Raw genomic sequence first — 25,924 nt, forward strand, 5'->3', positions numbered from 1 at the left:
AGTCGGTCCACCTCATGTCCAATGAGGGGCATACACGCGATGGGTCGTACTGGGGCTGCTCGAGATTGGCCTAGTGCTTCATGTCATTAGTATGTGCCTAAACTGGACAAGATACTGGGCAAGACGACAGCTCAGTGACTATTGCTGATTGCTGTGCAGACACATGGATTTGGGCTGGTGTCTGTGGGAGTTTGCGCATTCTCCCCGTGCTTGCGTGGGTTTTCTCCAGGTGCTCCGCTTTCCTCCCACACCCCAAAGATGTGCTGTTAGGCTGATTGGCAGGAATAAATTGTCCCTAAATGAGTTTCCCTCAATCTGGATGGCCATAAAACATTAGAGTGGGGTCGTGGGTGGAGAGGGGGACTGGTGGTGTTGAGATGGCGGCGCGGGCTCGTTGAGCCGAAGGGCCTGTTTCCCAGGCTGATTTTGTTCTTTGTTCTTTGTAATAAGTATCAGACCAGAGAGCATCTTTCATCAAGGTGGTAATCCTCTAGCAGATGTTATTGATTGCAATGTGCGTCCCTGGGAACACAGAATCATACAGTGCAGAAGAGGCCCTTTGGCTTATCAAGTCTGCACCAACACGCGAAATGGATACGAGGCAACCCACTTCTACCAGCCTCACAGGCAGTGCATCCTAGACCATCACTACTCTGTGGGTAAAGAAGTTTTTCTTCACTTCCCCGCTAAACCTCTTGCCCCTCACCATGATCCTACGTCCCCTTGTGACTGACCCTTCAACTAAGGGGAACAGCTGCTTCTTATCCACTCTGTCCATGTTCTTCAATCTTGTACACAGCACAGAGCACAGACTACTGTTTCACAGAGCTGCTGGGGATGAACCTAAACGAAGACCACTGTGGCTCTTCCCAGACATTTTTTTTGTGTTAAGAAGTATGTACTAAGTGCTAGTCACTCATGCACCTGAGGCCTCTGATGATTGTGCAGCCAGTGACCAGAACGTTTAAAGCTAGGCTACACATAACAATCATGGTGATGAGCTGGCAGTACACTTTTCATGACAATTCTAAGCTTATGCAACAGAATGCTCAGGTGTTGCATCAGAGTGATGTCAAAAATTAATAGATGTTAGCTATGGCTGCTAATTAGATGGCCTTGTTTGAACTAATTCCATCAAAGTAAGGATGAATTATGCAGGCTTCTATTCTTGCATTTTGAAGATTCCTTACCTTTCACATCACAGCAAAGTTTAAGGTTACCCAATAAACAACAAAGAGCAGAAAATAAGTATTGAATTCCATTACCAAAAAATGCATGTTAAGGAGCTTTGTTGCACTGTATTGAAGACCAAAGTACCATTCTAGTGTGCAGGTTAGAATGCACAATGAAAAATATTATCCTTGGATTCCATCACTTTTATATTGCTTTCAACAACAAAATGAGGTCTGATCATCATATCTGCAGTCAAATTCAATCAGGATTAACTTTCTCTAGGAAACAAGAGCATGAATAGACCAGAGAACACAAGAAACAAGAGAATGAATAGACCAAAAAGCCAATCAAGCCTGCTCCACTATTAAATGCAATCACGCCTGACCTTGAATTTCAACTCCTTTGTCCCGCCCACTCTCCACATTCATTGGCTGCACCTTCCAAACCCGTGAAGGGGCAAGGGCAGAAGACGGCTGGAAACAACACCACTTGTAAGTCCTCCTCCAAGCCACGCCATCCTGACTTGGAACTATATTGCCCTTCCTTCACTATGGCTGGGTTAAAATCCTGCAACTCTCTTCTTAACAAGACTGTAGGTGCACCTACACCATTTGGAATCAAGCAGTTCAAGCACCACCTTTCTCAAGAGAAATTCAAGATGGGCAATAAATGCTAGCCTAGCCAGCAACATTCATGTCCCATTAGCGAATAAAAAAAGACCAAAAATCAGTCTAATACAGCTTTAAGTATATTCAACGGTGGAGCATCCAAAACCATCTGGGGCAGAGAATTCCGAAGATTTACAACTCTTTGAGTGAAGTCATTTCTCCTCATGGCAGTCCTAAATGATCAGTCTTTATCCTGAGACATTTGTCGGAATCTTACTGCCTTGCCCGCCCAAGGCCAACGGAGAATGCTGTTCTGCGAGCCTTACTCACCCTGATAAAATTCCGAAGTATGTCCCCATGTTTTAGACTCCTCTGCCAGCAAAAACAGTCTCTCAGAATCCACTTTATCATGTTCCTTCTGAATTCTGTAGGTTTCAATGCAATCACCTCTTGTTCTTTTGAACTCCAGAGAATATGAGTCCAATTTAGTAAATTTCTCATGGCAGCATAATACACACTTCTCAGGGGCTGTCACCTCAAGTCAGCAAATCTTTGCTGTACTGCCTCTAACGCAAGTTTCCTTTCTTAAATGTGGAAACCAAGACTGCACCCAATATTCAAAAGAGTCTCACTAAAACTCTGTACAGCAGCAGCAAGACTTATTTATTCTTGTATTGCAAATCCCTTGCAATAAAGGCCAATATACCATTTGTCTTCTATTTGCTTGCTGCACCTGCATGCTAATTTTCTATGTTGCTTGTATGAACACACCCCAGTCCCTTTGAATGTCAACATTTCACATCTTTTAAAAAAAATTCTACTTTTACAACCAAATTGAATAACTTAACAATTCCCATTATATTCTACCTGCCATTTTGTTGTCCACTCAATTCACCTATCCATACCTTTTTGCAGCCTGTGCCCTCCCCACAACTTTCCTTTCTACACAGCTTAGTATCATCAGCAAATGTTGATGGATGAAAAGAGAGTAATTAATGTAAATTGTAAATAGCTGATACCCTTGCACTGATACTTGCAGCATTCCACCATTCACTGTCTGTCAATACCCGGTCTGCTTTTGATTCATTAACCAATCCTGCATCCAAGCTAATATATTACTCCAACTCCATGAGAACTTTGGGGAGAAAATAGAGTCAATGTTTCAAGTCTAGATCACCCTTTTTCAGAGCTCAAAAGCAAACTATAGCAGATGCTGGAATCTGAAACAAAAACAGAAAATACTGGAAAATCTCAGCAGGTCTGACAGCATCTCCCCACAGGTGCTGTCAGACCTTTTGAGATTTTCCAGCATTTTCTATTTTTGTTTCAAATCCCAGCATTTGCAGTATTTTGCTTTTATCCATGAGAACTTTTGAAGCTTATTAACCTTTCGTGTGGCAGCTTACCAACTGACTTTTGGAAATCCAGGCCTATCACAATTGCTGATTCTCCTTTATCAATGCTACTAGTTACACTCTCCAAAATTTGTTAATCAGGATTTCCTTTAGTAAAACCATTTGACTTGTTCTAATCATACTCAGCTATATGTTTTTTTAAGTGTATTATTAAGGCTTCCTTAATAACAGATTCCAGCAATTTCCCAGCAACAGATGTTAGATTAACTGGCTGGCAGCTCACTGTTTTCACTCGCTCTCCTTTCTTACAAAGCGTCGTAACATTTTCCAACTTCCAATCTAAATGAGACTGTTCCTGAATCTAAGGATTTTTAGAAAATCATAGCTAGCACATCCACCATCTCAGCTGTGATCACTTTTAGGACCCAAGGGTGAGGCCATGAGGTCCCAGAATTTTGCTGGATTTTAGTCCCTTTAAGTTTCTCCATACCTTTTCTCTGTTGATATTAATTTCCTCGCTCTTTAAGCCCGTGGGTTACTGTTTATTTCTGGTATGAAACTTTGTGTCTTCTACTGTGAAGATAGACCCAAAATATTTGTTCAATTCCTTTGCCCTTCCCTCATTCCCCATGATAAGTTCTTCTGCTTCTGTTTCTAAGGCAGTAACATTTATTTTAGCTACTCTCTTCCTTTTTATATATTTGTAAAAGCTTTTACAATTTGTTTTTAAATTTCTAGGTAGCTTATTCTCATTTTTCTTAATATTTTGGTAGCCTACTGCTGGTGGCTAAACCACACCCGATCCTCAGACTTGTTACTTTTTTTTGTGACATTTGTAAGTGTCTTCTTTTAATCTAATCCTTAACTACTTGAGTGAGCCTTGGATGGGTCTTTCTTACCAAGTTCTTGTTTTCCAATGGAATGTATTTTGGTTGAAGTTTTGAATTGTTTTAAAAAAATGTTTCCCATTGTTCATTTAATGCCATACGTTTTGGAATATTTATCCAAATAAATCTTAATCAACTCTCCCCTCATACCTATGCAAATTGCTTTGTTGAAATTTAAGATTCTGGTTTGTGATTGGAAACTTTTAAACTTAACGTGGAATTGAATGATATTATAATCATTATTTCCCAGAAGGTCATTTACCATGACAATTAATTATCTTGCTTCATTACAAAATGCTAAATTAAAGATGTACTACTCCAAGAAACTATCATGAAAGCATTCGACAAACTCAATTTCTAGACCACTCTTGCCACTTTGATTGTCCCAGTCTGGAAGCCAGATCTTTTCTCACTAGTATCCCGAGGTCATTCTTTATTATCAGAGCTATCCTTTCTCCTCTGGCATTCCTCCTGTCCTTCTAAAATATTGTGTGCTCTGGAACATTTAATTTGCAACTCCGATCACCTTATCATATCTCCATAACGGTGATTAAATCAAAATCATTTTACTTCTATTTAGTTTATCTACCTTATTGTAGAAGCTTCAAGCACTCAGATAAATAACCTTTATTTTCATTTTTTTTTAAAAAACTTCTATTCTCTACAAAGACTTTATCCACTGATGCAGAACGGTTGTTAAACTCAGTTTTTTCCTCTCCCTCTCTGCCAGCCTTTACCCACATTGCTATATCATTCCAATGCTTTGACCTTTCTTGTTGGATTTCTATATCTCCCTTCACCAGAACTCTTTCTGCCCTACCCCCTTTGTTAGTTTAAAACGCAGTACACACCCCTAGTTATATAATTGGCCAAGACACAAGACCCAGTCCAATTCAAGTGGAGCCCACTCCAATGAAATAGCTCACACTTTGAGTACTGATGCCAGTACTCCATAAATTGAAACCCTCTTTTCCCATACCACTCTGAACCATCATTTAATTCTCTAATCTTTTTGAACCTATGCCAATTGACATATAGCTCAGTTAACAATCCAGAGACGATTACCTTTGGTGTTCTGCATTTTAATTTGGAGCCTAACTCAAGTTTGGTTTTACCTATGTGGTTGGTTCCCACATGGATCATGACAACTGTATTCACCTCCTCTCACTTAAATTCTTTCACAGCCATGAGGAGATATCCTTAGCCCTGGTACCAGGCAGCCTTCAGAGCTCCCTAGTACAGCTGCACAGAACACCAATTATTCCTGATTATATGGTCTCCCATCACTACCACATTCCTCTTTATTCCCTCGATTTGAATGGCATCTTTCACCATTATGCCATGGTTAGTTTGCCTAACTCCTTGCAGTCCACTTCCTCATCCATACACACACTAAGCACTTTGTACCTGTTGGACAATGTCAGGGGCCGAGTCTCCTCCATTACTAGTTTCCCATACCCGCCTATCCTTGACCATTAACCAACTCTAAATTTCTTCTTAGCCCATGGGGAATAAAGTGTCTAGATAACTTTCCCCTTCACTGATGCTTTAGTGTCTGCAGCTCAGCCTCCAGTTTAATAACTGAGCCAAAGCTCCTCAATTTGCAGACACTTAAGCCTTGGATCACACTGGTGTCTGGGAACAATACACATTCTGCACTTTCAACATATCACCTGCCCTGTCATCTTTGTTATGTTTATTAATTATTTTTCTTAATTAATTTAGAACTAATAAATCATATTACTCTCACTAAAAACTCCTGGCCAGCCAAGATTTATGTGCAGTGGTCCCTCTCAAGCCATAAGCCCATGGCGACAGATTAAGTTATTTATTTGTTACAAGTAGGCTTACATTCACACTGCAATAAAGATGCTGTGAAAATCCCCTAGTTGCCACACTCTGGTGCCTGAGGGAGAATTTAGCATGGCCAATGCACCTAACCAGCACATCTTTGGACTGTAGGAGGAAGCCAGAGCGCTCAGAGGAAACCCACGCAGACACAAGGGGAATATGCAAACTCCACACAGACAGTGACCCATGCCTGGAATCGAACTTGGGTCCCTGGCGCTGTGAGGCAGCAGTGCTAACCATTGAGCCACTGTGTGACTAACAACCTCTTCCAGGAATTTCTAGCTATGGGAACAGACAAAAGTCTGCCTTAACGCACCACTAGGTTCAGGAAGAGAATTGTAAATACTCCATATAAGCTCTACTACTGTTAGTAACCCTTACTATTACGAGCAAAACCTTTCAAAATTCAGGTAATTTATTTGTAATTGTTAGAAAAACAAGCAAACTACTGACCAACCACTTACCTCTTTTTTTCAATGTTACACTTTGATTTTTCTCAGAAGGCAGTCCGGCCACAAACTAAGCTGCTTCTCCTTAGTGGGTGATAGGGGTGGGCCACAACCCTGCATCTTTCCATGCAGACTGCAGTGAACCCTCACCTTTTGCACAGTCTGCAGTGGACCCTTATTTTTCTGCACAGGCCTCATCCAACCCTCACCTTTCCTCCCTCTTTGCATCAAACCCTCATCTTTCTGTCCTGTTTGCAATGAACTCTAGCCTCTCTCTCTGCCACTTAAAATGAACTCTTTTTCCATGAACTCCCTTCTCTCCACTTTGTTTACAATCCCTCTTCTGAATTTTACCAATTTAACTTCTTGCAATGATAAATTGCTGATCAGCCCCATATCCTCAAGAGGAAAACTTGGTCATTTGCTGTTTTTCCTCAATCTATTTATGCACTTGGTTCAAAAGTTAATTCGGTGTATCTACATGTGTTTCTCTGATCTAGGCCATTTACAATCACCATTTACTGTAAAGTTAGGTGGTTGCTTTACAGGATTAGGGTGGTTACTCTTATTTAGTCAGAATTGATTGAAATTATTATACAGCTTGTGAAATGTACAAAATCTTTCAAATGTCCCAAACTTACCTTTGCTGCTATTAAAACAATTAATGTCATCTGAGAATTAGTACCACAATTTTACCCTACCATAGAAGGAAAAAAGGTTCTAATATTTTATCATGGATCAAAATAAACAAAATGTAAAAGACACCATTGAGATGCCTTTCAGAATGCTCACTTATTTAAGTTACCAAGTCAACAGACTCAATTTTCACGTGAACACGAAAACAACACTATTTGTATTGGGGCAACTAAGTTAAGTATTAGTGATGAAATTATTCCCAACTGTGCAGGAAAATAGTCTACAAAGAGGATCTTAACAAAAGAGTAAATTGTATTGCTATTTCCCACACTAAAGATACAGATTGGTGGAAGCAAAGAAAAATGGGCAACTATGTTGCTTGAAAGCAAAGGACAAAGAGTGAAATATAAGCACTCTCTAAACTACAAATCTGATTACTGCAGTAGTACCCTTGGCATCTCAGTAATATTTGTGGCTGTGTTAAGTGGTTCTTCATTCATTGTGTCAACTTAATTTTTTAAAAAAATACCTGACAAGAGTTCAGAAGTCAATCGAACAGTAGATTTTTAGAAATCTCGCAATATTCCGTTATTAACCACATTAATGAAAACAAAAAGAAGGAAAATATGGCATATTAGATGGACTAGGAATACTTGTCAACTTCACTAGAGTCTAGATAAAATGCATGGGTTGCTGAAATGCAAATATCAATTTTAATGTAACATGGGTAACGGAATCAAACAAAATGCATCAAGGACTCAGGTTGTGATAAACAGTCCTCCTAATCCTTGGGCTGAATGACCACCTTCTGGGCTGTAAGTGTATAATCTGTATTTGATAGTAGCAGTGTATAAGTTGTGCTCCCAAATAGTTTATGGATATATGACCTATGAACACAACTCTTCAATGAGTTAACACAACCCTCTATAGATGGATTCAAGCTCGAAAACCAACTCAGGTGGCATTTCTATCAGATTTGTCTAATCGCATATTGACTAATTTGAGTACATGATTGTCAATACTTGGTTCTATTCTCTCTGGGAGCAGAATGTTTGATTTGTCATAGCACAACAGTGCCTGATGCACTGTAATCATATTTACATGGACCAGTTGCCCACTCTCAAAAACATTTGGAAAAATCATTGCCAAATCAAAGTAAATTCCCTTACCTGGTACAGTTTCATTTGATCCAGGACCATTTCCCGAAGTCAGGTTCTCATCAATGCTGAATGTCTCTGAACTGTTGTCCCCCAAAGACTGTGAAATGTCTTGTACATTCTCCATTTCCTGTACCAATTCTCCAGCCAAGGGGGTCCCACAGTCATTTTCCAGTGGTGAAAATGGGATAGAGTGGATCTGTGTGTCTACCATTCCAGGGCACACTGTCTGGCAGTACAACAGTCATTAGTCTGGAAAAACAAACCAGTTCACCCAGTTAAAATGTACATTTTTATTGGAATTTGTCATGAGAAATTATGACTGCGACTCTCCCATAGCGACCTACAACTTTTGTATCTCCATCCTTGAACAGAGGTTTGCGCATACGCCAGGAATGCATGCGCACCTCCCAAAGCTGGCAAACAGCTGCCAGACAGATCATGCTGGAAACCGGCAGGAAGGCAGGTGAGTAACAAATCTTTTTTGAATGTATTTGAAATATTTTATTAGCTCATTACTGGGACCTTTCAGGTCCCGATTGAATCTTCTACCCCGCCAAGAGTACCTCATTCTGGCGGGGTTCAGACTAGCACTCCACATTTGGGGAACTAGTGGGAGACTCGCCAGAATGAGGGGGGGGCAATTGGGGCCCCACAGGGGGTTGGGCAGCAGGGGGAATGGTGCCCTCTGGGTATGGGCACCCTGGCAGTGCCATCCCGTGTCCCCAGCACTGCCAAGGGATACCTTGGCACTGTCCACCAGGCATCAGGTGATCAGTGGGGGGCCTGCTGCCACTCTGCAGACTGGATTGGTCTGGGATGGAGGGAGGGCAGCGATTGGGGCAGGCTGGTCTTCTGGAGTGAAGGGGGTGGACTGTACATTGGGGTGGGGGGACCAGGGTCCGTGATCGGGCCATGGGGGGGGGGGGAATGGTGCTGGAGGGGCAGCACTGCAGGGGTGCCAGGCTGGCCACCTATTGAGCTGGCCAGCAAACGGGGCGTCTGACAGATTGGGACGACTGTGCTTGCACAGATTTCCAGAACTGTCAACTCCGGCATGAATAACCCCTGGGTTTTTAATGAGATTCCCAACTGGGACCTCTGCAATACAGAGTGTGGAGATTCAGATGAGAAACTGAACTGAGAAAACAGTTCTCCCACCAATTCAGCACTTTTGGGAGAATTGGGGCCTACATTTCATATTACATAGTGTACAAAGAATAGTAAATGGTGGTTGACAATAAGATGTGTTATCCAGATTTACCCCCAATATTGAGGATTCCATGTCACACGCTTGTGTTTGGAAAAAAAACAACACTCGTACAAGTTCTAAACAGAATGATAAAATGGAAAGAACAAATAGATTTTGATACTGGTAGATTATCTGAAGAAAAATTATATCATTTTCAGCTAAAAAGGTTACTGTAGTTGAACTTTATTGCCACTTGTAGTACTGAGGTTACAGGTGGACAATAATTAGTTGACAACATAGTCATTTCCTTTTTAAAAATAAATTGATTTGTGATCTAAACTGATCATTGCTGTTGCAGCAGTGAGACCAGTAATAGTTATGCTAATCCTTTTTGTTCTAACCATGTTCCTAAGCTTTTGATAAAAGCTTCCCAATGGGTCACTTGAATCATACTTGGAGTGAACCACCTTATGCTCATCCTAATACCAAAATCAAATAAAAGTTAGGGGCTAGGCTAACTTCATAAAATACCTTGGCGTTTCTGATCTAGTCCTTAGCAGAGGTTCATGGCAATAGGAAGAATGTTAAGCTTCATGTCCTTGAACGTAGGAATTCTAATGTATAGAAAAGATCAGACAAGTATGTTGCAAGATTTTATTTAAATGATTCAATGGAATTTATAATCACAAGGGCTGCAGGGTAGATTAGGATTGATTTGCCTAACATTAAAAATGTATTGGTATCCATCATGAAATGCTGAATATTGGGATTGTTGGCATTTGGATCTGCCGACAAAAGATGGTTGATTTCTAAACACCATTAATTTATTGAGTCCTTTGAAAATGCATTAAAAAAAATCATTCACAGTAGAATGGACAAAAATCACAACTCTTATCTGCGTAGTCTGATCACTTAAAAGGAACTGCAGCCAACTATGGACTGCATGGCATCTTTAGTGACATTTTGAAGAGCAGTCACATGCTGTCAGAAACACCATAACTAATGTTATTAAGACCTTGAATGCCAATATCTGCGAGTTTTGATGCTTACTGAATTCTCCCTGCTCAAAGACTTTATGTAAGGAAGATGCAAGCATGTTGGCCCTTATGCTTTCAAGGGGAAAAAAAACACATGTTTAAGAATTAGGTTCGACAGCTTGCTCCATTAAGTGATCAAGCTGCCTGGAGGACAAATAACATTAAAATGGCTCAACCAAACGTTACTTTTAGGGTTGAGTAGATTCCTGGGTGCAGTTCTGTGTTCAAGCAATTTGGTTTTTAGCTTTAGAACAAAACTAGATGCAGGAAGCAATTCTTTAAAGCAAGATTCAATTGAATTACCATGTGTGTATTGACTAGAAGGGATTTTAAAAATCTTTATAGCTGAAGTACTCTACTAATAGCGAATTGGATTTCTGCGATTAACCAGCAGATGACAGAGAGAGAGAGAGAGACTGTTCTCGTTACAAGAACATTAAAGAATCAGGAGAGTTTTTACCTGGGGCAGCCAAGCTCAAGATATATGTGACACCTCTGTTAAAATAGGAGTCAACAACCATGATATAACTGGAGAAATGTTGAAGCGGAAATCCTGCAGAGATAGAAGGTCCAAAAAATCTTAACCTTCATGTGAATCTTTGAAACAGTACTCAGACTAAGTGATTAATCTTCCAATTTTTTTATTCCAATTCTTTACATATATCTAGTTTTTTGGGTGCAATTTAAAGGAAATCTGAGTTAATAAATTCAGTTTAAAGTCTAAACAACTGTGTTCACTGTATTTTTAATATCTTTAACATAACTACTGAAGATGGGAACGCAGTTGTTAGGGTATTCATGTTGTTGGATTCTTGTGTAGTAAAATTATTTTGCTTTAAATGGTAAACCTTGTGGCTTCATTCTTTAAACACCTGGGTTTTCAATTTCTAAAAAAAAAATTACTGGTCTCAATAGAGATCATAACACAAAGCTACCATGACTGTCGACTGCACCATGCAGCTGGATGAACATGCAGGAGGGGTGCATCAGCAGCAGGGGAAGACAGGGACGATGCATGTATATTCCAGAACAACTCAACCTCTATGTCACCGAACTAGTCTACTCAACTGATTTATAGAGTCAACAGAGAAGTAAGTAGATGCTGGCAGCAATTACAGCAGCAGAAGTGGTGCCTGTAAATTTAGGGTCATCTTCTGGTCTTGCTAGAGGTGGCAATGTGCCATTCTGACCTAGCAAACCCTTGAGAGATCCAACAACCTGCTACTTTCTTTTACGTCAACCATGATTCAGTTGGTAGCCCTCTTTTCGGAGCCAGAAGGTTGTGGATTCAAGTCCCACTAGAGACTTGGGTGGGAAAAAATCTAAGCTGACATTCCAATGCAATACACAGCAAGTTCTGCACTGTCAAAGGTGCCATCTTATAGGTGCCACAACCTGAAATCACAGTGAGCCAATCAAGCAGATACTTTTCCTGGATGGTGTCAAGCTTGTGTTATTGGAGCTGTACTGATCCAAGAAAATGGGAGTATTCCATCACTCCTGAATTGCGCTTTGTAGGAAGATTTTGGGAACGGTTGAAGAGAGACACTCACTGAGGATTCCCAATCTCTAACCTGACCTTGTAATCTGGATTTATGTGGATAGTTCACTGTACTTTCAGGTCAATGGTCCTCTCCAGGTAATGCTGTTGAAAATCATGGGAGACGGCTAGGTTCTTTGTCATTGTTTGACATTTGCTACTTATCAGTCCAAGCCTCAATGTTGTCTAGGACTTGATGCTTACAGAAAATGTGAATGGAACTGAACATTGTAATCTTCACCACACCTGACCTTATCATGGAAGGAAGAGCATTGATGAAGCAACTTACATGATTGGGTCTGGGACTCCATCCTGAAGAATCCCTGTAGCAGTGCCTTACAAATGCAAGCCTTTCTTAAAGTAACACTTAGAATTGGCATTTTGGGAATTTAGACATATTTTTAACGTAGTATAATGTCTCAAGGAGATTCACAAGAGCATTATCAGAAAATTGATACCAGGTTAAAAACGCAGATATAAAAAAGTGACATAAAAAACAATGCTGGAAAAATTCAGGTTTTAAAGCATCTCTGGAGAAAGACACAGAACTAATGTTTCACGTCCATATGACTTCTTCAGAGCTGGAGGAGGTAGAAATTCCCAGCTTGGGTCACTATCTAAATGGAGTTTGCACATTCTCCCCATGTCTGTATAGGTTTCATCCAGGTGCTCCGGTTTCCTCCCACAGTGCAGCAATATGCAGGTTAGGTGGATTGGCCAGGCTAAATTGCCCCTCAGTGTAGGGGGCCTACCTAGGGTAAATGCATGGGGTTATGGGGATAGGGATTGTGATTGGTGCAGGCTTGATGGGCCGAATGGCCACCTTCTGCACTGTAGGGTTCTATTTTATGATTCTAGATGTATTGGATTTTATACTGTTGGAGAGAAGGTTAGAACAAAAAGGTTTGGGATAGGAGAGAGCTCAGGATTTCAGAAAGATGTCATGGACACAAGACAAAGAGACTAATGAAATATTAAGAGACTAAGGAAGGTGCTGATAGAAGCAAAGTTCAGATAGCAAAACATCTTCATCGCAGAATAACGGTCAGCATTTTCAGAAACCCAAGAAAACAGCTACAGCGTGACCCTGTGGGGAAGGGGAATTGGGCAAATCTTTTAAAAAATGTTCAAAATGGAGGACAGAGTTCATGGTCTGAAATTGAACTCAAGAAGGCTACAAAAAAAATCTCTGCGGAAGAGGAAGTTCTTCCAGTTTGCATAGGGTTTCACTGTAATACTGCAGCAGGCCAACAGCAGAAATGTGAGCATGAGAACAAGGTGGTGAATTCAAATGGCAGGAAGTTGGTGTCATGTTTGCATTGATATTACAGAAGGGTAAACCCCCTGCATTTATGATGTTGTCCAGAGTGGGAAAGAGTAGCCTTGATGTTTGGCATTACGTATTTTGACACCAATTTATTCAACGAGATTTATGGTAGAAAATGGTTATTAGATGCTAGAGGCTTGAAGGAAATCTTTACCTTGTTTATTGCCGAGGCAGCAATGTCTACTAGTAAAGATTCATGGCTACAACAAAGAGGTACACTATAATCCTGGTAACTTGATGGTCACATCTGATACGTTCAGCAGGCTCCCAAAACCAGTGAAGTTAGCAGTTGTGGCCACAGATCTACAGCTGACCATTAAACTTGAAGACATTCTACACATTAACCTGGTGAATGTCGCACAATGCAAGTTTCAGTAACCTCAGGAGGAGTCAACAAAATACTCAATGGCTGCAGGAAGTCTGGAAAATTATTGTAGAAGGATGGCCAGACTCCATTCAGGCTGTCCACAAGCATCTGAAGCAGCTTTTGGCTTATCGGGAAGAGCTAAGAATATCCTACAAAGTCATCGTCAAAAGCAAGCAGATCATCATACCAGAATCATTGCGATGTGACATATTTCAACAACTTCAATCAATCACATATGGGCATAGATCATATGAAGAGGCCTGTGAGAGAACATACCGTGTATGGACAATGACACTGAAGTCATTGTTAAAAAGGGCACAATATGTCTGGAAATTATGTCAAATCTTCAATATTGAGACCGCTTCTCAATTATTTTATTCACCTGACATCAGTCATAAGAATCCTTTTTTTTGCCTCATCTTACCTTTATCTCTTTTGTCATCCAAGGAGTTCTGGATTTGCCTGCCTGGGGCCTATCCCTACATGGGAACGTATTTTGATTGTGCACGAGTCATCTCCCCTTTAACAGCAGCCCACCGTTCCATTACAGTTTTGTTTGTCTACCTTTGATTCCAATTTATGTGAACCAAATCTGTTTTTGTCCGATTGAAATTGGCCCTCCTCTAATTAATTATTTTACTGATTGCTCCTTGTCCTTTTCCAACCTAAACCTTATGATTTTAAAAATATTTTTACTCCAACTTTAAAGTTACAAAGCCAATGCTCAGAATGAACCAGGCAAACTCAAATCCATTCCTTGCTTGCTCCAAAAACCAAATTCAAACTCCCATTCATGAACCCCAGAAGGGAGACAAAAAAAGATCCACGCTGACAAGATAAAATATTGCATCCCATCATAGGCTTTATCCAACACTTGGGGCGGGATTTTCCAGCCGCGCTTGCCCTGAAACCAGATAGTCCCACCCAAGGTCAACGAACCTGTCCATGGTCCACTGCTCACCCGCTATGATTTCCATGGCAGGCAGAACAGGAAAATTCACTCCTGATCTTAGCCAAAAAGCCAAACTATACTTACTATCCTCTAAATGTCCCACCACCGATGACTGACCCAGCTCATTCCCTAGAACCAGTTCCAGCAATACCTTCTTTCTTGTTGGACTAGAGATATAGTGATTTGTAAAATTCTCCTGAAAACACTTGCCTCTCTCTGCCCTTTACCCATTAATTATTCAAATATAGACTAGGATAGTAAAGACCCTCAGTGTAATTACTCTAATTCTTGCATCTCTGCAATTTCCATGCAAATTTGTTCCGTCTTTCCCACTAGGTGATCTACATACTGAGCAAAGTATAGTTCCTTCATTGTTTCTTAACTACCTATTGTCTCAGACATCTGCCAAATTGCATGAACATACTTGCTTTAAACAATGGATTTGAGTACATTAATCCTACTTTCGAATTCTCTGTGGAAAATGCTCAAAGATAGATAACTATACAATCAAATTCTTTAAACAAAGACAAAACACAATTTACTACCAATTTTACTCAAGGGAAGTTGCTACACTTAATTATAATACATAGATTTTTTTAATTGCCTGGATGCTGGTACTTTTAATCAGAAAAATTATGCTGCAATTATTAAAGTACAGTTTTCTCACTTACTTTGGCATAGATATTCTACTTTCTAAATGCAGAATTCATTCTCTTCAATTTACTTTGAAAAAGTCGCAGTACTGGATTCTGGGCAACTACCACTTACTAGCTGATACCAAACACCAGCAGAGGAATACGCTAATAGGCCGTAAGTGAATATGCAGGCATGCATTCTTGATTTATAGAAATAATTTGATTCATGGCCAAAAGCTGCAATTTGACTCTAGTTTTAAAATGGAGTTATCATTATCTTAAATACAAAAGCAGCTTTGTTCTGTGTCTGCTAATCTGTATTAGAAGTAACAGCATGTCAAAAATATACTTCACTGGCTAAAGCAACAATACGCAAGATTTCTAAAAAAATAATTGTAATCCTTTTTAAATTTTATCTAAACAAAGGGAAATTTTACTATAATGCAAGTACAAAAGAATAATGTGTTCATTTCTCAGCAAGTCTTAAACAATTAGTTTCTTCAGTATAGGGCCACATCATAAATTCCTGCAGCCACAGGAAAAAGTATTCCCATACAGTACATTATTTTACCAAATTATAATAAACAGCAGGGAATGTCACCCACCAGCCAGACATAATGGAAAAATCACAGCCACATTGTCCATTATTTTTTATCCATCGATTTAATGGTGGGGCTCATTTAAAAATTGTAGCTACAATGAGAAAAAGCAATAAAAATTGTAAATTTAAAACCTGCTCAACAGATTAGTTGCTACTTTTAATTGTAAATAAAATGTACATATACCACATGTATAAAGGTAAGTTGCAAGTCAAAGGCCTAAAGAGTCCACATAATCATGTGTTTAATTCTTATTTCATTAAAGAACTGTCAACAACGGGTCTTCAGTCCTATGAATTGCTTTAGGACTTTTTCCTTACTCATCTTTGTAGCACAAATTGTAACAGGGCAATATATGAAAAATAATTGAAAAGACAATATAGGCCTGCTTCACAGGATGCAGGATGAAAAAAAAACTGTTAAGGCTGTTTGTTATCTGAAGATCCTCTGAGCTAGAGAAGTAGAATATTGAAGTCCGAGTCAGAGGATTTAATTACAATCCTAAGCTAAACCAAACTTAAAACTGTCCTGAAAGTAGAAGTTTTGCTATAGCTTCCAAAAGCAATGCTGCTTTCCACTACTGAAGGTTTGAAGAACTAGCTGGATCGAAACCAACCCAGAAAAAAACATGTTACTCAAACACTGACTAATCCTGATAATCTCCATGGAGAAATATACATCTGGACATGACACCATCAAATTTCTGGATGGTAGTTTTCATGCACTTGTTTTGGTTCACTCATACTCTAGTATTTTGAATGAAGACTGTACTGCACCATTTGATATTTTTATTGCAGATTTTAAATATTCTGAAGGTTGCTAATAACTTCAGTACTCAAAAATAGTTATGAATGCGATGTCAGGGTGAATGGGTTTATTCAAATTGATAAGAGTGAACAGGTTCATTCAGATAAACAAGCGGGGGTTGGTAAGGAGCAGGCCAAAATTCTGCAATGATACTGAATGTCAAAGACTGCAACATGGGAACAGTGCTTTCAGTTCATTGAGGGCAAACTCTAATTTAGGAAGCTTACTGTGTACAATTTGTTAATGGTTGACTGATTTAACCAACACTGTCTGAGCTCCTTGCTTCAAATATCTGTTGGATACTGAAATCTGGTATTACATTCTAGACTTAATAACATCATCTACAAATGTATATGGAGTACAGCTGTATTCTATATACATTACCATCCAATGATAAGTATTTCTGTTCAGTGCAACTAAATCACTGCTGGGAAAACTTATTGAAATGTGAGGGCCAGTCTGGGCAGTATGTGGAAATAGTATTGCCTGCTTCTGTCTGTTTCTATTCATTGGCACCTCCATAATTGTTTTAAATTGTAATCTCATTTTGTGCAAACATACAATATGCAAGACTGGTTAATCCATCTAACCTACCCATTTTTGGGCACTGAGGGGCAATTTAGGAGGCCAATCCACCTAACCTGTACATCTCTGGACTGTGGGAGGAAACCCATGCAGACACAGGCAGAACATATAAACTCCACACAGACAGTCAGCCAAAGCTGGAATCAATTCCGAGTCCATAGCACTGTGAGGCAGCAGTGCTGACCACTGTGCCATCAAATGTGTATGTTTGTCTAAACTGAGTATCCTACTCCAAGGACCTGCTGGACATCTACTCAGGAATTCTTGATCACTGTCTGATTTTTTGACATAAAATGCAGCCCAGCCTCCAATACACCTCTCCTCATTAGATTTTGTGCCACCACCACCACTAACACATTTCTATCAAACCAACTTCCTAAAACAAAGGGCAATTTTATCTTTAATCTGCCTCCCTTATGCAGGCTTCAAAAACTTTTTTTTGCACATAAATTATCAAATGCAAGGAGTGGCGAGGCGCAGAACGTAAGAGAGATTAATTTATTGGGAGGGGGGGAGACACAGAGGAGATTGGGTACTGGGAATAGAGAAAAGGATCTGGAAGAAAGTGAGTTGGGGATAGAAAGGAGACCGTGGCAAATAAGGGACAATTAAGGAGAAGACCAGAAAAATGGTGATAGTGTGAGTATGCAAGGCTGGGTAGAGAGGGAAGCTGGAGGCTTGAGTTCAGAATGATTGAGGAAGAGGGTAAGGTGGGCATTGGGTCCAGTATTTGTGGCAGAATTTGTGCCAGTAGCAGCACACAATGGTGACTGGGGAGTGACAGTAACAGAGAAGCAGCCAGTGAAGGTGTGAGTGAAACTTGGGACCTTACTGTTAGTTCATTACTATTAACAGTGGTAGGAAGATTGTTTTCACTAGTGGGCATATGGGAACAAAACAAAGACTGAGCACTTTCAGAGTGTAATGGAAGACACTCTCCCTGCTTTTATACCACAATGCCCAATACAAGGAATAATCAGGTACAGGGGAATGCGTATCAGTCAGAAGGGATATAAAACAACTTTCCTTACAATTTCTTCAGCTGCCTCCAGAGTTACTTTTAAGACCTGCTGTTTAATTAATAACTGGAAAAATAAGTCAGATTTGCACTATGACAAATTTTGCAGGAGGATCCTGAAACAGATACATTACTTTTCATATTTCAATTTAACCCAATGCTGATTTCCTACAGACTCAAAATATTGGAGATCTATATACAGGTCCAGGATATTGGTCTTATAGATAGATATACATGGTGCTTGTTTTATGCCCCGAAGGGCAAAATACATACCAATTTCCCATATGTTCAAATATCTTTTGCTGAATATAGTCCACACTTGGTCTAAGAATGTTGGATCTGGCCCACCATTAAATCAAGTTTGTCTTTTATATTTAGAACCTACAAAAGTGACAATTTGATCTGGGATCAAAATATCATTCCAAGATTCATTTGTGATTTGTGCAGAGTGAGAGAAAGAGTGATTTATGGGGAGGGCACAGAGAGGAGATTGGATGCTGGGAATAGAGAAAAGGGTCTGGAAGAAAGTGAGTTGGGGATAGAAAGAAGACTGTGGCATATAAGGGGCAATTAAGGAGAAGACCAGGAAAATGGTGATAATGGGAGTATGCAAACCTGGGATTTGTGATTGAATGTGAATCATTTTGGTAGGACAAACTTGAATGCAGATTACAGGGTCAACGGGAGGGTTCTGAGGAATGTGGAGGAACAGAGAAATCGTGGGGTTCATATCCACAGATATCTGAAGGTTGCCACTCAAGTGGATAGAGCTGTGAAGAAGGCTTAGCGTTTATTAACAGGGGGTTTGAGTTTAAGAGCCATGGGGTTATGCTGCAACTATACCGGATGTTGGTGAGACCACATTTGGAATATTGTGTTCAGTTCTGGTCACTCACTACAAGGAGGATGTGGAAGCATTGGAGAGAGTGCAGAGGAGACTTACCAGGATGCTGCCTGGTTTGGGGGATAGGTCTTACGAGGAAAGGTTGAGGGAGCTGGGGCTTTTCTCTTTAGAGCGGAGGAGAACGAGAGGTGACTTAATAGAAGTTTATAAGATGATGAGGGGGATAGGTAGAGTGGATGTGCAGAGACTATTTCCTCGGGTGGATGTAGCTGTTACTAAGGGGCATAACTATAAGGTTCATGGTAGAAGATACAGGATGGACATCCAAGGTCGATTCTTCACTCAGAGTGGTTGGGGTGTGGAATACACTGCCAGCTGTGATAGTGGAGTCGGACACTTTAGGAACTTTCAGGCGGTTATTGGATAGGCAGATGGAGCACACCAGAATGACAGGGAGTGGGATAGCTTGATCTTGGGTTTGGACATAGTGCGACACAACATTGAGGGCCGGAGTGCCTGTACTCTTTTACGTTTCTAAGACTGAAATATATTAACAAGCCTAAACAATAATGAAGTTATTATTGTCACATTAGAAAGTGTATCAATTTGTTAATATTAACAATATCACTGCAGATTTTGTGACAGCACATTCTCAAGGGCAACTAATGCTGGCCAGCCACAATGTCCATGTCCCATGAATAAATTTTTAAAAATTAACACCTGATTCAATTAAAACTGATCTGCCATTTTTCCTCACAATCTTGTACAGACCAAGATAAAAGTATTTTTTACACATTGAATTTACATTACTTCAACACAATCACTAACTACTAGATAATAAAGAAACTTATGATCAAATAACATTTTTTAAAAATTCTTTCAAGGATACAAGTAAGGCCAGCATTTGATACCCATCCCTAATTGCTTTTGAGGTGGTGGTGGTGGTGAGCCATCTTTTAGAACTGTTGCAGTCCACTGGTACATGACACATTTCTGTCACTGTGCTTTGGTGGTGGAGTGGCTGTTTAAAGGTGGCGAATAGGAACTGCCAATCAAGCAGGCTGTTTTTTGGTAAATGGTGTTGAGCTCCTGGAATGCCAAAGCTGTCCACATCCAATAGAGTGGAAAGTTTTCTGTCACACTCCTGACTTGAACCTTTTGTGGGAGTCAGGAGGTGGATTCACAGAATTCCAAGCCTCTGGCCTGCTCTTGCAATCAATGCTTATGTGTCTGGTCCAGGTAAGTTTCTAGTCAATGGTAATCGCCAGGATATTGATGGTGAAGTGTTTAGCAAAGGTAAAGTGTTGAATGTCAAGGATAGATTGTCAGATCTCTCTTGTTTGAGATGATCATTGTCTAGCATTTGTGTGGCATCATTGTTACCCGCCATCTATCAACCGAAAGTGTATCACAGCTTCAACAGATGGACACCTCATTTTTAGGTATGCATGGTCCCGTTCCTGACATACTCTCCTGCACTCTTCATTGAATCAGGGTGAGGGATACGGCAGGCCACAAGGTTATAGATTGATGTTGAAACTGACAAATTTGAACAGTTACCATTGATTACGGCCATTGAGACATCACTGTTCAAGATATTTCTGCACTCAGGGAATACTTTCACTGCTTAACAGATGATTGCCAACTGGTTGGAATGCACTTCATCTGTTTACCACATTACATGAAGCTGCACTTCCCTGTTGCCTGCCTTTATGAAGTAAGAAGTCTCACAACACCAGGTTTAAGTCCAACCAGTTTATTTGATAGTAATCCCACAAGCTTTTGGAAACGGTGTTCCTTCATCAGGTGTGTGGAAAGTTCTGATCAAAGAAAGGCAATATAAAGACACACAGTTTACAGATTACTGATTAGAATGCAAGTCTTCGCAGCTAACCTGCTATTCAAGTCTTAAAGATGCAGACAATGTGAGTGGAGATAGCATTAGCATAGGTTTAAGAGATGTGTATTGTCTCCAGACAAGGCAGTAAGCAAAATCTCACTTGACATGAGCTCATCTGGTCCATTAGGAAGGAGAAGTGGAGATAGCATTAGCTATTCCTGTGTTGCTACTGATGAACTGCCCTTAAACATGCCCTGGTTCCTTTAATTACAAATTCTTCCTTTGACAGGATAGGTACATCATCCTACTATGCCTCTGTGGTTGGCTGGGGAGCTCAGAGGCAGGCTTTTAATTAATTGTTCTGGTAAAGAGCAACTGCAAACAGCACTCATGAAAGGTTGGATTCGAAATCTAAAAATGGTCCTGTCATTGCTTGAGGAACTAAGTTATTAAGATTCCATCTCCTATTCTGGAACTATCAGACACACATGCAGAGCCCATTAATAAGGGATAGACTGACTCCTCGGATATATTATTCTGTAACAATATGCATATTATGCCATGCAATGACAATATATCAGGCCTATCAATTTATGGGGACTGACTAATTGGAGAAAACTGATTTTATTAGATTTTATCTGTTTTGGATTGAATGCTCTGACTATTCATTTTCTGCAAAAGCTAAATGGCGGTCTTCGTTACTCTTGTATTCAAAAATACATGGTATTTATTGTCTGTTTTCTGTAAAAACTGTAAATTGGTGGCCTTGGTTATTCTTATATTCAAACATATGTGGCATTTCTTTTATACATCCTTTATCAAAGTAATTAATCTTTATATTTACTTTGTTTGCGAGCTGAGGATATTCAAAGATGATATGCAAAAAATACAAGTTGCAGAAGGACCACATAGCAAATAGTGCTAAAGAAGTTGGAGATCATGGGGTTTAGCAATATTGAGGTGTTGATTTTGGTTGGAGAGGATTTGGCAGTGTCCCATAGAATCAATATCATGTGGATTGGCAAATACTGTGAACAAGAAACTTAAGATTTGGCAGATTTGGTGGCATTTGACTCACTGGTAGGTTTCTCAGGTCTGATAGATAGCAAGATGGTCCTTAGAATGGCATTAGTGGTTCCTAGGACATCGCCACAAGTATTAAATTTTTGTTTTTAAATTACTTACTGGCACAATAGGCTGATGAAATTTACAAGCGTCGTAAAAATGATCAGGCATAACCAAAGCATTGCACAAAAAAAGTTAATGGAAATTAAGCCAAAATATATAGATGCATTTGATAAATATGATGTTTAATATATTAATTAGGAAACTCTGTTTAATTTCTCTAAAGCCACCACCATCTTTGGCTGAGAGATATGATCCAAAACAGCTAAAGTGCACCCCTTCTCCAAACCAGACAAAGTAATTTGCTATTCCATTTACAGATCGTACATGTTTCTTACTGTGGACTCTATAGGCACAAAAATCAAAAGTGCTGCCATTCAGATGAAACATTAAATCCAAGGTCTCATCTGCCCTCTTAGGTGAGTGTAAAGATCCCACAGCATTATTTAGAAAAGCAAAGTGGTCAATGTATATTCCCCACATTGCCATCACAAACAGATCACCTGGTCATTATCACATGGTTGTTTGAGGAAATTTGCTGTGCACAAGCAGACTGCCACATTTCCTACATTACAAAAGTGAGTGCACTCCATTGCTTTAAAGTCACATTGGGATGTCCTGTGCTCGTGGAAGATGCTATACAAAAGCAAGTCTTTCTTTTTTTTCCTCTTTATCATCAGTATAATCTCACCAAATAAAATTAGCTTCAGAAACTGCCTCCAGTATTTTTAAAAATCAACACCTGTCATTACATTTAAAAAAAAATGCTCTCTTCTCATATGCCCCTTTCAGAGGAGTAGCTGACAATTTAATGATGACACCCAATAGATACAATCAATACTGCATTAATCAGAGAAATTTTAATTTTATTCAGAATTGAGGCATTTCATATTTTAGTCTTATTCTTGGTTTTGGAAGTCATTTAATTCTAGTTCTAATCTAGTATTTTGTTGCCATGTTTTGGTGATATTTAAATTTAATTCTTGAAAATAATTAGTCAGAAAAGATTTTTGTTTAACAAGTTGTCATTGTCATCTTTTCAGAATTTGTGTTTCACTTCTCACACAGCTCTAAGACCAATGGAAATTTGTTTCACTCAATCTAATTCCCAGAGGAGCATACTGCAAATCTGTTTTTTTTTGTTACAGGATCATAGAATCACTACAGTGCAGAAGGAGGCCATTTGGCCCATCAAGTCTGTACAGACTCTTTGACAGAGCCCCATTATCCAGACCTTATCCCCGTAACCCCACCTATTTATCCCAATAACCTACACATCTTGGGACACACAAGGGACTTTAGCATGGCCAATCCACATAACCTGTACATCTTTGGACTCCCTAAATTATTTTTAAGTTTCTGGCTCAAAAGTGAACTTGTGTTGGCCTTTGAAAGTTAGTTAAAACTGTAGTCAACTTTTATTCTCCTCCTGATTTTAGCCATCTAAAATAATACTGCTACTGAAACTGGTTGAAATTTTGAAAACATGGTCAATGCAAGGAAAATGTGCTCTAAATATTATGTCTGTTACAATAGAATCTTGTCTACTACCCAACATCATAGCACGTCTAATGAATCACAGTATTATAAATATAGTATTGTATTTATTAAACATATTTTAAATCTTACCTTTTTAAACTATAAAAAGCACCCCCCCCCTCTAAAGTAATATGGTTGAAAACTATTTAGCCCCCCGAGCAGATACAACGTTTGGACAAATTAAGGAAAGTTGGAATATTGGGGAAAGTTTATCTTTCTGATCATTTTCAGTTACTTGATACTTTAAAGATTGAGGGGGAAGCGGCACAATCCGAATGGAGGCGCCACTGGGTCTCTGGGATGACATCAGTGTGGATGAAGCAAAGGTTTCACTGGTCTCCAAAGATAGATGGGCAGCACAAGTGTTGGTTGTAAAAGCCCGGCGTGGCGTGGGCTGCACCTGCCAGCAGCAACATTAACCCTGTAATCACACACATTACAAGTTGTGCCAGCATTTGACAGGAAGTCAGGTCCGAAGTCCTGCCCCGATCAACCCCTGGAGTATTGGTGAGCAAGCACCCACCACCGCGGCTGATCGCAGAGCCCCTAGGGTAAAACTCAGCAGGAGGAAAGGGAAAGAAAGCCGGACAGCTCCTTAAATAGGCGACACTATCACCCTGCCGCCCTCCAAACAACTTTGCACTCAGTTTACATCGCGCGTACATGCCTGTAGCCCACCTCCCTCTCCTTCCTCCCTTCTTTCCCTCGCAGCCGCCGAGGAAGTCAGAAGTTACCTGCACTCCCCATCCGTAAGAAAGTGAGCTCACGCTCGGGCGGTTGGTGTGGGATTGTTCCAGAAGGCGCTCGCGGCCGCCTCGAGCTGTTTACCGACACTCCATCAACAAGCCGCTCGTGTCGGGAGGGGGGGGGTTGCTGACAGACGGAAGTGACGGGCCGGCCAGCGGGAGGAGCTCCCGGCAGCCAGAGCCAATGTCGGCAGAGCGATTGTGCGAGTGTGTCTGTGTACACGAGGTAAGGCCGTGCCTCTGAAGCAGAAAACATTCAACATAACGTTCATACACACGTCTACAGTGAAACGTGTGCCTAGGAAAACACATTGGTTCACTGGCACTTTTAAAACAAAAAAAAGTCCCACACCTTCCTGGATCGCCACATTTTTATCGGTCGACAAGGAGTAAGTTTATGACGTAGTACAACAAGGGAGGATGACCGGTGCTTTGGAGGATATGTATAATCAAAGCCACCTTTTTACCGCGAAAAATAATTATTCTAAATACGTGTTGTTAACTTGTGTTTAGTATTTAATGGTTAATCTGTTCCGCCTTAAATCATTGACCTGACCCTGTGTCAGCTGCCGGATGAGTTTATAAAGACCTTTTTATATACAACATCATCTTGATGAGAATGATACCGTGAGGCACCACCTTTAAAATTACGAAAAACAAAATTGGGCAAATGTGGAGTGTGTGTTTAAAATCATGAAGCCACTCAGAGAAAGATGAAATTGTAAGTATTTGTATTCACTCAGAACCTGTACACTGCCCGTACCTGTTTCCTAGTTATGGGTGGGTTCAGATACAATAAGGTTTTTGTAACATCTAGTAATCGGATACTTAGTGAGTGGCATTCGCTTTATGAGAATCTGCTCTATGTAGACAGCTGTTGTCATTTTGTTTTTGACAATGCACACAAAACAGCAAGTTCTCTTAGAATCATGGAGTGGTTATAGCATTGAAGGAAGCCATTCAGCCTGTCATAACCATACCAGCTCTTTAGAGCAACTCAACTGCTCCAACACCTGTACCTTTTCTCTGTATCCCTTCAATTTTGTTTTTTATTCAGATTATTATCTAATTCCCTTTTGAATGCCACAATTAAATCTGCCCACATCATTCTGTCCAACGGTACATTCCAAATCCCAAACACCCGCTGCATTTAAAAAAAACCCTCCTGTCACTTTTGGTTCATTTGCATTGGCCTTAAATTAGTGATGCTTCTGCCAATGGAAATGGGTTCTCCCTTTCTCCTCTTGTCCATACCCCTCACGATTTTGAGAGCCTTTATAAATCTCTTCCAATCTCTAAGGTGAAACACCCTAGCTTCTCCAATCTAGTTGTATCCTTCATCAGGAACCAGCTTTGCCACTCTGATCTGGATCTTCCTTGATGCCTTCGCATCATTCCTAAAGTGTTGTGCCCAGAATTAGAACATAGAACATAGAACATTACAGCGCAGAACAGGCCCTTCGGCCCACGAAGTTGCGCCGACCAGTTACAAAAACAATGACCCACTAGCCTATACCAATCCCTTTTCGTCCATAAACCTATCCAGAGATCTCTTAAACGCCCCCAAACTAGACGCATCTACAACTGCAGCAGGCAGGGCATTCCAATCCCTCACCACCCGCTGGGTAAAGAGACAATAATCCAAGTGAGGCCAA

At 40.2% G+C, this 25,924-nt stretch overlaps 1 protein-coding gene across 2 annotated transcripts in view; it reads right to left on the bottom strand.

Annotated features, from left to right (window-relative positions):
• Positions 1-24,376, bottom strand: part of LOC145344074 (peroxisome proliferator-activated receptor alpha-like) — an 81,186-nt gene extending 56,810 nt beyond the window's left edge. For both annotated transcript variants that reach the window (XM_080190878.1, XM_080190877.1), the window contains exons 1-2: positions 24,258-24,376; positions 8,129-8,368 (exon numbers count right to left, since the gene is read on the bottom strand). In XM_080190878.1, coding sequence (XP_080047004.1) covers positions 8,129-8,330 — 202 coding nt within the window. In that variant the 5' untranslated portion in view covers positions 8,331-8,368; positions 24,258-24,376. The remainder of the gene's footprint in view (positions 1-8,128; positions 8,369-24,257) is intronic.
• Positions 24,377-25,924: the final 1,548 nt, after the last annotated feature.

Source organism: Carcharhinus amblyrhynchos, chromosome 6 (genome assembly GCF_965287045.1).
Source record: "Carcharhinus amblyrhynchos chromosome 6, sCarAmb.v2.hapA, whole genome shotgun sequence".
Lineage (NCBI taxonomy): Eukaryota > Metazoa > Chordata > Chondrichthyes > Carcharhiniformes > Carcharhinidae > Carcharhinus > Carcharhinus amblyrhynchos.